The sequence below is a fragment of the Crassostrea angulata genome, chromosome 6, assembly GCF_025612915.1.
Source record: "Crassostrea angulata isolate pt1a10 chromosome 6, ASM2561291v2, whole genome shotgun sequence".
Lineage (NCBI taxonomy): Eukaryota > Metazoa > Mollusca > Bivalvia > Ostreida > Ostreidae > Magallana > Magallana angulata.
The window spans coordinates 23441090-23454989 of record NC_069116.1 but is presented as its reverse complement, the minus strand read 5'-3'; the positions used below and the strand labels follow the sequence as shown (position 1 = coordinate 23454989).

General features: G+C 37.5%; 4 protein-coding genes across 4 annotated transcripts; 3 read left to right on the top strand and 1 right to left on the bottom strand.

The window, feature by feature from the left end:
* Positions 1-6707: 6707 nt before the first annotated feature.
* On the bottom strand, positions 6708-7079 carry LOC128187414 (histone H2B). Its single transcript, XM_052857859.1, has one exon. It carries the CDS (start codon positions 7077-7079, stop codon positions 6708-6710), a length of 372 nt encoding a protein of 123 aa, XP_052713819.1.
* A 121-nt stretch (positions 7080-7200) lies between these two features.
* LOC128189865 (histone H2A-like) lies at positions 7201-8079 on the top strand. Its single transcript, XM_052861646.1, has one exon. The coding sequence runs from the start codon at positions 7347-7349 to the stop codon at positions 7725-7727; it is 381 nt and encodes a 126-aa protein (XP_052717606.1). The 5' UTR covers positions 7201-7346; the 3' UTR covers positions 7728-8079.
* A 1831-nt stretch (positions 8080-9910) lies between these two features.
* LOC128187413 (histone H1-delta-like) lies at positions 9911-10501 on the top strand. The gene has a single exon (XM_052857858.1). It carries the CDS (start codon positions 9911-9913, stop codon positions 10499-10501), a length of 591 nt encoding a protein of 196 aa, XP_052713818.1.
* Positions 10502-12241: 1740 nt separating this feature from the next.
* LOC128189864 (histone H3) lies at positions 12242-13076 on the top strand. Its single transcript, XM_052861645.1, has one exon. The coding sequence runs from the start codon at positions 12288-12290 to the stop codon at positions 12696-12698; it is 411 nt and encodes a 136-aa protein (XP_052717605.1). The 5' UTR covers positions 12242-12287; the 3' UTR covers positions 12699-13076.
* Positions 13077-13900: the final 824 nt, after the last annotated feature.

The window sequence follows — 13900 nt, the reverse complement described above, 5'->3', positions numbered from 1 at the left end:
ATATTATTTCTTTCTAATTTAAGGTAATGGTGTACACTCTGAGGCGCAGCTAAATCATTTGGTGGCGTTAGAAAAAAAAAGGGGGGTGGGGGGGGGGGGGATAGATAAATAGATATCGACAGTACGATCAAAAAAGATAGGTTCGCGATGAATACAAAAAATGAATGAATGAATGAATGAAATGGATTTTTAAAATAAAAATTCTTTTTTACAAATTTTAGTTTGTTTAATTAATTAGTGAAGGAATAAAGGAATGGAATTTTTTTTTTCTTTGTCGGATTACAATTCGTATATAAGCAAAACGATTTTACAGCGTATTTTGCACTAGAATGCTGCGTGTAATAGATAAACTAACATATAGTTTTTCCTTTGTCAAATTTGATATTTATGTGTTGGTCTCATTTGTTCTATCCGACAGGTTTTTAAATTTATAACCATTCCTAGAGTAAACATTTTCCCGGCACGTATTTTTGTGTGGCGTGTTTCTGGATGCACGGAGCTGTCGCGTGTTTCGTTAAAAAAGAAACATGAATTACTTCACCCCACAATAAACGACATTGAGTATACATGTCTCAGTAAGTGAACAGGTTATAGCCCTGAATAAGTTTTAAAAAATTATCATTTTTAGAGAGATTGCGCGACTTTTAGCTGTCTGTGCAGTTGCTAAATGATAGTCTGGCCTATGTTTTCGTTTAATTTTAATTATTTTAGTGATATTTTTACGGGCGAAACGCAGAGAATACTTTAGAGATATATCCACATTACGTGTTTTTAGTAGAATAGTTACAATTGCGGCCTATGAAACGTCGAAACAAGGATGCAAACACCAACATCAAAACACACATCGACCTCAGTATGAACAAGCGCTTCGATTTTAGGGGATGTTTTCGAGGACGTCCGCGCTCGATGTAAACAAAAACAGCGAGTGCTTGTGACCCCATTATTTCCTCGTCTTAGTTCGCAGTGAATACAACGCCGTTTCCATTTCGTCCGAAACCATGGCAGATACAGCAACCACAACCCCAGCCAAGAAGAAGGTTACAAAGCCTAAGGTGCCAGCAGCGCACCCCAAGTACGTTGACATGATCAGGGCCGCCCTGGAATCTTTGAAAGAGCGTGGCGGATCTTCCAGACAAGCCATTCTAAAGTACATAATGGCCAACTACAAAGTCGGCAACGACGTCAACTCCATCAACGCCCACTTGAAAATGGCTTTGAAGAACGGAGTGAAGAAAGGTGCTCTGAAACAAGCCAAGGGCACAGGCGCCAGTGGCTCCTTCAAGCTTGGTGACAAGCCCAAGACTGAGAAGAAGCCAAAGGCCAAGAAAGTTGCCAAGCCTAAGGCAGCAAAACCCAAGAAGGCCGCAGCAGCAAAACCAAAGAAGGTAGCCGGAGAGAAAAAGACTGCAGAGAAGAAGAAGAAGTCCCCCAAGAAAGCAGCCGGACCGAAAAAGGTTAAGACTCCAAAGAAGAAGGCAGCAACTAAATCCCCAAAGAAGGCAGCAGCCAAGCCAAAGAAGGTCAAGACACCTAAGAAGTCAGCTGCAAAGAAAGCCAAGACTCCCAAGAAGGCAGCAGCAAAGAAATAAGCAATTCCAGCATCACTGCAGATTGCTCACTTTAAAAAAAAAAAAAAGCCCTTTTCAGGGCTACCCATATTTTTCGAAAAGATGTCTCAATTACAAATAACAAAGAAACGTACATGTGTGTGTGTGTGTGTGTGTGTGTGTCATAAATGTAACATTACATGCTTGCGTGCATATCTAATAAAACATAGTTTTTAAAATCGCATAAAAAAAAGGTGACGACTGTCGGTATTCATTCCATGTATTCATTCATTCATTACTTTATTTCTTCATTTGTATTGGAAATATCATCCATTGATTATGAATGATATAATGAACAAAAAACAGACACAAACAAAATGAATTGACATGCATTATTACTACCTGTGCATGTTTTCCTATATTTAGAAAATGTTAGTCTCTGCACTTGACATATATTCACATGAAACATGTAATGAATATGACATTTTTAGCCTTTATATTAAACTTGTAAAAAAAATAATATTAATGTGCAAATGATATCTTTTTTTTTAAACAATAGCATGCCCACCCTGCCTCTGTCCCCAACATTACAAAAAAAAAAAACCCAAAAAACCCATAAATAACCCACCAAACACCTAACACCCCCCTTCCAAGGAGAATTTTTTTATTTTTATTTTTTTTATGATAATAAGAATAAATAATTAAGGGATATGAAAATATCACAAATGAGACAATCAGTCGAATGAGGCCTGTTTAATTCACAATATTTTGAATTCATATATCAGCATATAACACTTACTTTTTAATCTTTTTTACATGCCATTGGAATGTTTTAACAGAAGAACTCATTTAAATGTAATTGTTAATTCAACAAGTACATATCTAATCATAGATGTAGGATGAGGCTGCATGCACATTACCTTTTTTTTTTTATTTGACATGTGATTGAATTCGTGCTTGTCAATCTTTTTCAAAAGCAAACAAAAAATAAATAAGGGGCATAGTCATAATTATTATTTTGTTGAATTCTACAGGACAGGAACATGTGAAATGTGCATATACAGGATGAAATATACATGATTGTGTCAGTCACTATGAATGTGGGAACAGCAGACTATTCTCATTTCTCTCTGCATTTACAGGATGAGTGCACTGGATTACATCCCATGGCATTTTCTGTGATATCGTGGTAAGTTTATTTATTTATTTATATATTTTGTTTTTGTTTTAATATTCTAATATGTGTACATATATATACAACGTACTTAGTGCATCTTGATTATGTATTGTTCTCTCTTCTCTAAACATTTTTGGCTTCTGAAAAAAATATATAATGCGACTCGACCTTTTAGGGTATACATATACATTATATCAGTTATGAATTTGATGGATGTATTTAACGGATTATAGGGCCTACATGTATGCATTGAGTTGCTATGAGTTGTTGATTTTAATCTGATTATGAACATGAAAATCGCTGAATAGTTTTAAAGACATGTATATGTTGTATTTCTATCGAAATTTGCTGTTAGTCTTATACTGGTTGCTTTTCTGTATCTCTTAAATTCAAATTTCACCGATATACGCCTAATTTTCTAAGTTCACAAATTCTGTGCAAAAGCCGGATTGAAATGATTTTGCACCGGGCCAATGGGCACGAGTTATTACCGACTAATCACAGGCCGGCTCTCTCAGTTAGATAACCAATGGCAATGGTCGTTAGTGAGGGCGCGGTGATTTTGAAGGCAGACCTGTTATTCATTCGACTCGGTATAAAATTTATGCAGAGAGCGAACTGCCTCATTCATTCATTTGACACTCGTCGAAGATGGCTCGTACAAAGCAGACTGCAAGAAAATCTACCGGAGGAAAGGCTCCACGTAAACAACTGGCTACCAAGGCCGCCCGTAAGAGCGCCCCAGCCACTGGTGGAGTCAAGAAACCCCACAGATACAGGCCCGGAACCGTCGCTCTCCGTGAGATCAGGAGATACCAGAAAAGCACAGAGTTGCTCATCAGGAAATTGCCCTTCCAGCGTCTGGTCCGTGAGATTGCTCAGGACTTCAAGACTGATCTGCGTTTCCAGAGCTCCGCCGTCATGGCTCTCCAGGAAGCCAGCGAAGCTTACCTTGTTGGACTCTTTGAGGACACCAACTTGTGCGCTATCCACGCCAAGAGAGTCACCATCATGCCCAAAGACATCCAGCTTGCCAGACGTATCCGTGGCGAGAGAGCTTAAATTTCTTTGTCTCTGACAAATACAAAACGGCCGTTTTCACGGCCACCTAAATATTTAGAAAAGATGCCTATATTACAATCAATGACGACTACAATTCAACGAAATTGCATAAGTAAAAAGTGCACATTTTGAAAACATGAGATTAAACCCTACACACATAATATGTACTTCTAAACTCTGCCCTTCTTATCATATTTCACTGTGAACTACAAACATGACAATGGTCAATGTGTAGAATGATTTGATCTGACACAATATAAAAGGCCCTTCTGAAGAGAATATATTATACTATACCATACAGCTATACATATGATTGCATTGTGATTGTTTTTTCTCTCTGAAAGTTGTGCATTTAGTCATAACATTACAAGAAAAATATTGCCGGAAAATGTAGGGCTGTACTTGCATCACTACTTAAAATTTACCAACAGAAATGTGTATGGCACATAATATTTTATAATTATTGCAACCATATTTGATTCTTATACTACAGTCTCAGACATTCGTGCTATGATGCTCGCACATATAACTGTGTGTTATGTTAAAGAAAATATAAAGATAGTGCAACGAATTTGTTTAAAAGTAGGAAAATTCACTACTAAAAGAGCGATTCTGCATGAAATTGAAATTTGTGTAATATTTGTCCCCTGTAGTTCTTTTTTCATATTTCAGTGGTAAAGTATGTCATGAGCATGTGTTCATGTTCTTGTCGGATTTTGCTTTCTTTTATTCGGTTTCCTTGTAAAGAATGGAAAGTGTATTTTTTATCTCAATGAAATGAACACTTGACTGAATCACTGGTGCATAATTCATCAAAAAGGGAAGAAATACACATTGAAATTATACACTATAACTGAAATTGCTAAAGTAAATATCATCATATTGCATTATGTTTTCATTTTGATATGTACTCACCGGTAAGAAAAATGATTTTTTTTTCTTTGCATGTATTTATTACTAGATTTAATACAGAATGTGTGTTTACACTTTAAAAATGATATTAAACAAAAGCAAAATGATAATAATTATTGTGTTCCTATGTTTTGGTAAGATGTAGAAAATCTGGAACAAATGATTTATTCAATACCACCATCCCTCTTTTTAAAAAAAAAGAAACCCAAAAAAGTTTTATTAAATATAAGAGAAAAGTGCCTGCAGACAATATGTCAACAAACAAGCGCCGAGGCGCGTTTACACTGTAGCCAATCAGCGTTGAGTTTACTTATTGCTAATTTTTCCCTGCCGAACTTTTCAAGGTAGAATGCTCTCTCACGGGTCGTAAATAAAGGGCTTTATAAGCTGTTCACGCGGCAGTAGATAATCATTTCAGTACACTTTAACTGAGAGAAAACATGTCTGGACGTGGTAAAGGAGGAAAAGGACTTGGAAAGGGGGGCGCCAAGCGTCACAGGAAAGTCTTGAGAGATAACATCCAGGGTATCACCAAGCCCGCCATCCGTCGTCTTGCACGCAGAGGTGGAGTCAAACGTATCTCCGGACTCATCTACGAGGAGACCCGTGGTGTCCTGAAGGTGTTCCTTGAGAACGTCATCCGTGACGCAGTCACATACACAGAGCACGCCAAGAGGAAGACCGTCACAGCCATGGACGTTGTCTACGCTCTGAAGAGACAGGGACGTACCCTCTACGGATTCGGTGGTTAGACAACCAACCGCCTTTGTGCTACACGCACAGGACAACAAACGGCCGTTTTAACGGCCACCAAATTTTTAGAAAAGATGCCTCTATCACACATGTTGTGAAATGTTGTACATACTGGGTTATGATATATGTATATCTGACATAAGGAATAGGAGTTAGTGGAATACAGAAAGGGTTATTGATAAGTACTTAATGTTAAGGCAAGTTCAAACCACCACCCGTTCCCTAACCCCCCCCACCCCCCCCCCCCCCCCCCCCAAAAAAAAACAAAACAAAACAAGACACACACATCATTGTCAATCACACCTTTCCCTGACATGCTTTCTATATTCAAATTTGACTAGGACTATAACTCAGAAAAAATATCAATTGCACCTTATTTCATTCAACCCAACCACATTTGTATTTTTATTATTTCTTTTTTAACAATCTTGATATTTAGAATAAGGACCAAATCATTCCGTGCAGTTTAAACAAAGCAATATATTTCACCAGCTGTTAGATATAAATGTTTGGTTATTTTTTTATTCCAAAAATCTATATTATAACATGTTTAAATAGACACATAATATGTAAACATAAACACATCATTTATCGATTGTTTTCTGATATTTGAATATCAATAAATTACAATGAAATAATATATGGGCTATTGTGGACCATATTCAAGTCTTAAAATCTGCGGAAGTGAATTATCGTTGTAACAATTAATAGGTGGGGAAATAAATTAGAATATACAGCATAGTAGTGTGCCCAGAATATGTTGTTACAGATTTATTATAACATTAGATAATAGTATTCAACAGACAGATCATATGTTAAATTGTTCAGCTACAACTATCAGTTATGTGCCATTATAGATAAACACAACTATATATAAACACAACTATAAATAAACACAACCGATGGGAATCTTCTGTACTCTAAGACTATTACATCGAAAATAGGAGAAATCTGTGGAAATCGGGCACATGTGCTGTAATTGGGAAAGATTTTGTTTTTATTGTACATGCACGTACCCCTCTGATGCATAATTTGTATTTGATGTATGTGTATTTGAGGGTTTTTTTTTTCTTCATGTATTTGTTTATTTTCCTTAAAGGACTGTTTAAGAAATTGACAGCATTACAATGACACAACCAGTACACACAACTGAAACAGTTGTTTACTATTGCATTATAAAGATGGTAGCTTTTCGAAAAATTTGTGTGGCCCTGAAAAGGGCCGTTTTGTTTTATCAAACTGCCACTGCTTGCAGTTTACTTGCTGCTGGTGTACTTGGTGACAGCCTTGGTGCCTTCAGAGACAGCGTGCTTGGCCAATTCACCGGGCAGGAGAAGACGGACTGCAGTCTGGATTTCTCTGCTGGTGATGGTTGAGCGTTTGTTGTAGTGGGCCAGGCGGGAAGCCTCGGCGGCGATTCTCTCGAAGATGTCATTGACGAAAGAATTCATGATGCTCATGGCCTTGCTGGAAACTCCAGTGTCAGGGTGCACCTGCTTCAGGACTTTGTAGATGTAGATAGCGTAGGATTCCCTCCTCCTCCTGCGCTTTTTCTTGTCCCCAGTTCTCTGGGCCTTGGCCTTGGTGGCGGCTTTCTTAGCTCCTTTAGATCCGACTTTGGGTGGCATGTTTACAGATTGCTGGCAAACTGAAACTATGAGTGGCGCTAAGCGAATCGCGGCCTTATATATCACGCGAGGGGGATTGAAGCGAACAGGTAAATTGCGGACGTCCTTGTAAACATTAAATTGGTCGGTTTGCCCGAGGTGCGTATAAGACAAGCATAGCGATTGGCGGAACATTTCAATCCGTGGAAGTGTTTAAATAGCGTGGCGCAGCGCATCGTGTGTTATTCGTTGATATCATTTTGTCAGCACCCAACCTACAACTTGAAAATGTCTGGACGTGGTAAAGGAGGTAAAGTGAAGGGAAAGGCAAAGAGCCGATCATCCCGTGCCGGACTTCAGTTCCCCGTGGGTCGTATCCACCGTCTGCTGAGGAAGGGCAACTACGCCGAGAGAGTCGGAGCCGGTGCCCCTGTGTACCTGGCCGCCGTTCTTGAGTACTTGGCCGCTGAAGTGTTGGAGTTGGCAGGCAACGCAGCCCGTGACAACAAAAAGACCAGAATCATCCCCCGTCACCTGCAGCTGGCCATCCGCAACGACGAGGAGTTGAACAAACTTCTGTCCGGCGTGACCATCGCCCAGGGTGGTGTTCTGCCCAACATCCAGGCCGTGCTCCTCCCCAAGAAGACCCAGAAGCCCGCCGCCAAGTAAAAAGTCAGCTCTGCCGACTTTTTTGTCTATACCAAACGGCCGTTTTCACGGCCACCCATATTTTTCGAAAAGATGCCTCTATAATATGCAGTGTACATGCACATAAGCATTTATATAAAAAGCACACGTAGATAACACGCTTCTTAGATTATCGAGACAACGGTATATATTAGCGTGCGTGCAGTTGCTTTCAAGAAAAAAGAAACACACACATATTAATTTAAAACTGTCTGTGTTCAATATTTTGATTCCGATTTGCACATTCTATTTGTATTTCGATTAATTTCATTTCTATTACGCTGTCAATTAATACCATCCTCGTCCCTGACTGCATGTAATCAACGTTTTCCCCGATTTAATTTTGTAAAGGAAATCGCCAGACTTAAGAGAGAGAGAGAGAGAGAGAGAGAGAGAGAGAGAGAGAGAGAGAGAGAGAGAGAGAGAGAGAGAGATAAATAAATAAAAAAAATAAATAAATAGACACTTGGCGCATATAGATGATACAGACTATGGAGAAATTCACGTGAATGTTCGCACAATTTGCGTGCTGTATATATATAACCAGGTCGTTAATTAATTAACATTTCTAACTCAACTGATTTTGTGTGCTTGGATAACGACTTGTCGTATAAAAGGAAATATACAATTCTAGGTTTCTGTGTTTATATAACTGAAGTGTTTGAAACCCATTGATAAGAAACGTGTATATATATATACACACATGCATACTCTGTCACATAAATGTTAAATTATTACGATTCATATGTACTTATACTCGATGAAGTGCTACTGTGAATGATACATTTATGTCAGAGATCAATGATATTGAAAGCTAGGGGTGAATATTGTATAAATTGTATGTGCATTAATTTCGAAATCTACATCTGTATAGGCTTATGGATATATCTATAAATGCAATCTGATGTACATGTGATTTTTTTTTTTTTTGATTTTTTTTTGGAGGTAGCTCGAGATAATAAGTTTACGATGTTTGCCTCACACGTTGCTGGTAGATGGTTTCAATCAAATTTTTCAGTATTAGAATTAATATAGGATGAAAAATTAAACGAGAGATCATGCAAATACCAATGTGGGATGAAATGTGTGTTCTGTGAATAAGTGTTTTAACTTCGCATGCTGGTCGCATGACATTCTTGGAAAAGTTTATTACATATTTGGTACCGCATATTATTTCTTTCTAATTTAAGGTAATGGTGTACACTCTGAGGCGCAGCTAAATCATTTGGTGGCGTTAGAAAAAAAAAGGGGGGTGGGGGGGGGGGGGATAGATAAATAGATATCGACAGTACGATCAAAAAAGATAGGTTCGCGATGAATACAAAAAATGAATGAATGAATGAATGAAATGGATTTTTAAAATAAAAATTCTTTTTTACAAATTTTAGTTTGTTTAATTAATTAGTGAAGGAATAAAGGAATGGAATTTTTTTTTTCTTTGTCGGATTACAATTCGTATATAAGCAAAACGATTTTACAGCGTATTTTGCACTAGAATGCTGCGTGTAATAGATAAACTAACATATAGTTTTTCCTTTGTCAAATTTGATATTTATGTGTTGGTCTCATTTGTTCTATCCGACAGGTTTTTAAATTTATAACCATTCCTAGAGTAAACATTTTCCCGGCACGTATTTTTGTGTGGCGTGTTTCTGGATGCACGGAGCTGTCGCGTGTTTCGTTAAAAAAGAAACATGAATTACTTCACCCCACAATAAACGACATTGAGTATACATGTCTCAGTAAGTGAACAGGTTATAGCCCTGAATAAGTTTTAAAAAATTATCATTTTTAGAGAGATTGCGCGACTTTTAGCTGTCTGTGCAGTTGCTAAATGATAGTCTGGCCTATGTTTTCGTTTAATTTTAATTATTTTAGTGATATTTTTACGGGCGAAACGCAGAGAATACTTTAGAGATATATCCACATTACGTGTTTTTAGTAGAATAGTTACAATTGCGGCCTATGAAACGTCGAAACAAGGATGCAAACACCAACATCAAAACACACATCGACCTCAGTATGAACAAGCGCTTCGATTTTAGGGGATGTTTTCGAGGACGTCCGCGCTCGATGTAAACAAAAACAGCGAGTGCTTGTGACCCCATTATTTCCTCGTCTTAGTTCGCAGTGAATACAACGCCGTTTCCATTTCGTCCGAAACCATGGCAGATACAGCAACCACAACCCCAGCCAAGAAGAAGGTTACAAAGCCTAAGGTGCCAGCAGCGCACCCCAAGTACGTTGACATGATCAGGGCCGCCCTGGAATCTTTGAAAGAGCGTGGCGGATCTTCCAGACAAGCCATTCTAAAGTACATAATGGCCAACTACAAAGTCGGCAACGACGTCAACTCCATCAACGCCCACTTGAAAATGGCTTTGAAGAACGGAGTGAAGAAAGGTGCTCTGAAACAAGCCAAGGGCACAGGCGCCAGTGGCTCCTTCAAGCTTGGTGACAAGCCCAAGACTGAGAAGAAGCCAAAGGCCAAGAAAGTTGCCAAGCCTAAGGCAGCAAAACCCAAGAAGGCCGCAGCAGCAAAACCAAAGAAGGTAGCCGGAGAGAAAAAGACTGCAGAGAAGAAGAAGAAGTCCCCCAAGAAAGCAGCCGGACCGAAAAAGGTTAAGACTCCAAAGAAGAAGGCAGCAACTAAATCCCCAAAGAAGGCAGCAGCCAAGCCAAAGAAGGTCAAGACACCTAAGAAGTCAGCTGCAAAGAAAGCCAAGACTCCCAAGAAGGCAGCAGCAAAGAAATAAGCAATTCCAGCATCACTGCAGATTGCTCACTTTAAAAAAAAAAAAAAGCCCTTTTCAGGGCTACCCATATTTTTCGAAAAGATGTCTCAATTACAAATAACAAAGAAACGTACATGTGTGTGTGTGTGTGTGTGTGTGTGTCATAAATGTAACATTACATGCTTGCGTGCATATCTAATAAAACATAGTTTTTAAAATCGCATAAAAAAAAGGTGACGACTGTCGGTATTCATTCCATGTATTCATTCATTCATTACTTTATTTCTTCATTTGTATTGGAAATATCATCCATTGATTATGAATGATATAATGAACAAAAAACAGACACAAACAAAATGAATTGACATGCATTATTACTACCTGTGCATGTTTTCCTATATTTAGAAAATGTTAGTCTCTGCACTTGACATATATTCACATGAAACATGTAATGAATATGACATTTTTAGCCTTTATATTAAACTTGTAAAAAAAATAATATTAATGTGCAAATGATATCTTTTTTTTTAAACAATAGCATGCCCACCCTGCCTCTGTCCCCAACATTACAAAAAAAAAAAACCCAAAAAACCCATAAATAACCCACCAAACACCTAACACCCCCCTTCCAAGGAGAATTTTTTTATTTTTATTTTTTTTATGATAATAAGAATAAATAATTAAGGGATATGAAAATATCACAAATGAGACAATCAGTCGAATGAGGCCTGTTTAATTCACAATATTTTGAATTCATATATCAGCATATAACACTTACTTTTTAATCTTTTTTACATGCCATTGGAATGTTTTAACAGAAGAACTCATTTAAATGTAATTGTTAATTCAACAAGTACATATCTAATCATAGATGTAGGATGAGGCTGCATGCACATTACCTTTTTTTTTTTATTTGACATGTGATTGAATTCGTGCTTGTCAATCTTTTTCAAAAGCAAACAAAAAATAAATAAGGGGCATAGTCATAATTATTATTTTGTTGAATTCTACAGGACAGGAACATGTGAAATGTGCATATACAGGATGAAATATACATGATTGTGTCAGTCACTATGAATGTGGGAACAGCAGACTATTCTCATTTCTCTCTGCATTTACAGGATGAGTGCACTGGATTACATCCCATGGCATTTTCTGTGATATCGTGGTAAGTTTATTTATTTATTTATATATTTTGTTTTTGTTTTAATATTCTAATATGTGTACATATATATACAACGTACTTAGTGCATCTTGATTATGTATTGTTCTCTCTTCTCTAAACATTTTTGGCTTCTGAAAAAAATATATAATGCGACTCGACCTTTTAGGGTATACATATACATTATATCAGTTATGAATTTGATGGATGTATTTAACGGATTATAGGGCCTACATGTATGCATTGAGTTGCTATGAGTTGTTGATTTTAATCTGATTATGAACATGAAAATCGCTGAATAGTTTTAAAGACATGTATATGTTGTATTTCTATCGAAATTTGCTGTTAGTCTTATACTGGTTGCTTTTCTGTATCTCTTAAATTCAAATTTCACCGATATACGCCTAATTTTCTAAGTTCACAAATTCTGTGCAAAAGCCGGATTGAAATGATTTTGCACCGGGCCAATGGGCACGAGTTATTACCGACTAATCACAGGCCGGCTCTCTCAGTTAGATAACCAATGGCAATGGTCGTTAGTGAGGGCGCGGTGATTTTGAAGGCAGACCTGTTATTCATTCGACTCGGTATAAAATTTATGCAGAGAGCGAACTGCCTCATTCATTCATTTGACACTCGTCGAAGATGGCTCGTACAAAGCAGACTGCAAGAAAATCTACCGGAGGAAAGGCTCCACGTAAACAACTGGCTACCAAGGCCGCCCGTAAGAGCGCCCCAGCCACTGGTGGAGTCAAGAAACCCCACAGATACAGGCCCGGAACCGTCGCTCTCCGTGAGATCAGGAGATACCAGAAAAGCACAGAGTTGCTCATCAGGAAATTGCCCTTCCAGCGTCTGGTCCGTGAGATTGCTCAGGACTTCAAGACTGATCTGCGTTTCCAGAGCTCCGCCGTCATGGCTCTCCAGGAAGCCAGCGAAGCTTACCTTGTTGGACTCTTTGAGGACACCAACTTGTGCGCTATCCACGCCAAGAGAGTCACCATCATGCCCAAAGACATCCAGCTTGCCAGACGTATCCGTGGCGAGAGAGCTTAAATTTCTTTGTCTCTGACAAATACAAAACGGCCGTTTTCACGGCCACCTAAATATTTAGAAAAGATGCCTATATTACAATCAATGACGACTACAATTCAACGAAATTGCATAAGTAAAAAGTGCACATTTTGAAAACATGAGATTAAACCCTACACACATAATATGTACTTCTAAACTCTGCCCTTCTTATCATATTTCACTGTGAACTACAAACATGACAATGGTCAATGTGTAGAATGATTTGATCTGACACAATATAAAAGGCCCTTCTGAAGAGAATATATTATACTATACCATACAGCTATACATATGATTGCATTGTGATTGTTTTTTCTCTCTGAAAGTTGTGCATTTAGTCATAACATTACAAGAAAAATATTGCCGGAAAATGTAGGGCTGTACTTGCATCACTACTTAAAATTTACCAACAGAAATGTGTATGGCACATAATATTTTATAATTATTGCAACCATATTTGATTCTTATACTACAGTCTCAGACATTCGTGCTATGATGCTCGCACATATAACTGTGTGTTATGTTAAAGAAAATATAAAGATAGTGCAACGAATTTGTTTAAAAGTAGGAAAATTCACTACTAAAAGAGCGATTCTGCATGAAATTGAAATTTGTGTAATATTTGTCCCCTGTAGTTCTTTTTTCATATTTCAGTGGTAAAGTATGTCATGAGCATGTGTTCATGTTCTTGTCGGATTTTGCTTTCTTTTATTCGGTTTCCTTGTAAAGAATGGAAAGTGTATTTTTTATCTCAATGAAATGAACACTTGACTGAATCACTGGTGCATAATTCATCAAAAAGGGAAGAAATACACATTGAAATTATACACTATAACTGAAATTGCTAAAGTAAATATCATCATATTGCATTATGTTTTCATTTTGATATGTACTCACCGGTAAGAAAAATGATTTTTTTTTCTTTGCATGTATTTATTACTAGATTTAATACAGAATGTGTGTTTACACTTTAAAAATGATATTAAACAAAAGCAAAATGATAATAATTATTGTGTTCCTATGTTTTGGTAAGATGTAGAAAATCTGGAACAAATGATTTATTCAATACCACCATCCCTCTTTTTAAAAAAAAAGAAACCCAAAAAAGTTTTATTAAATATAAGAGAAAAGTGCCTGCAGACAATATGTCAACAAACAAGCGCCGAGGCGCGTTTACACTGTAG

Coding starts and splice junctions, on each gene's coding strand:
- LOC128187414 (XM_052857859.1), bottom strand. CDS start 7,079: ATGCCACCCAAAGTCGGATCTAAAGGAGCTAAGAAAGCCGCCACCAAG.
- LOC128189864 (XM_052861645.1), top strand. CDS start 12,288: ATGGCTCGTACAAAGCAGACTGCAAGAAAATCTACCGGAGGAAAGGCT.
- LOC128187413 (XM_052857858.1), top strand. CDS start 9,911: ATGGCAGATACAGCAACCACAACCCCAGCCAAGAAGAAGGTTACAAAG.
- LOC128189865 (XM_052861646.1), top strand. CDS start 7,347: ATGTCTGGACGTGGTAAAGGAGGTAAAGTGAAGGGAAAGGCAAAGAGC.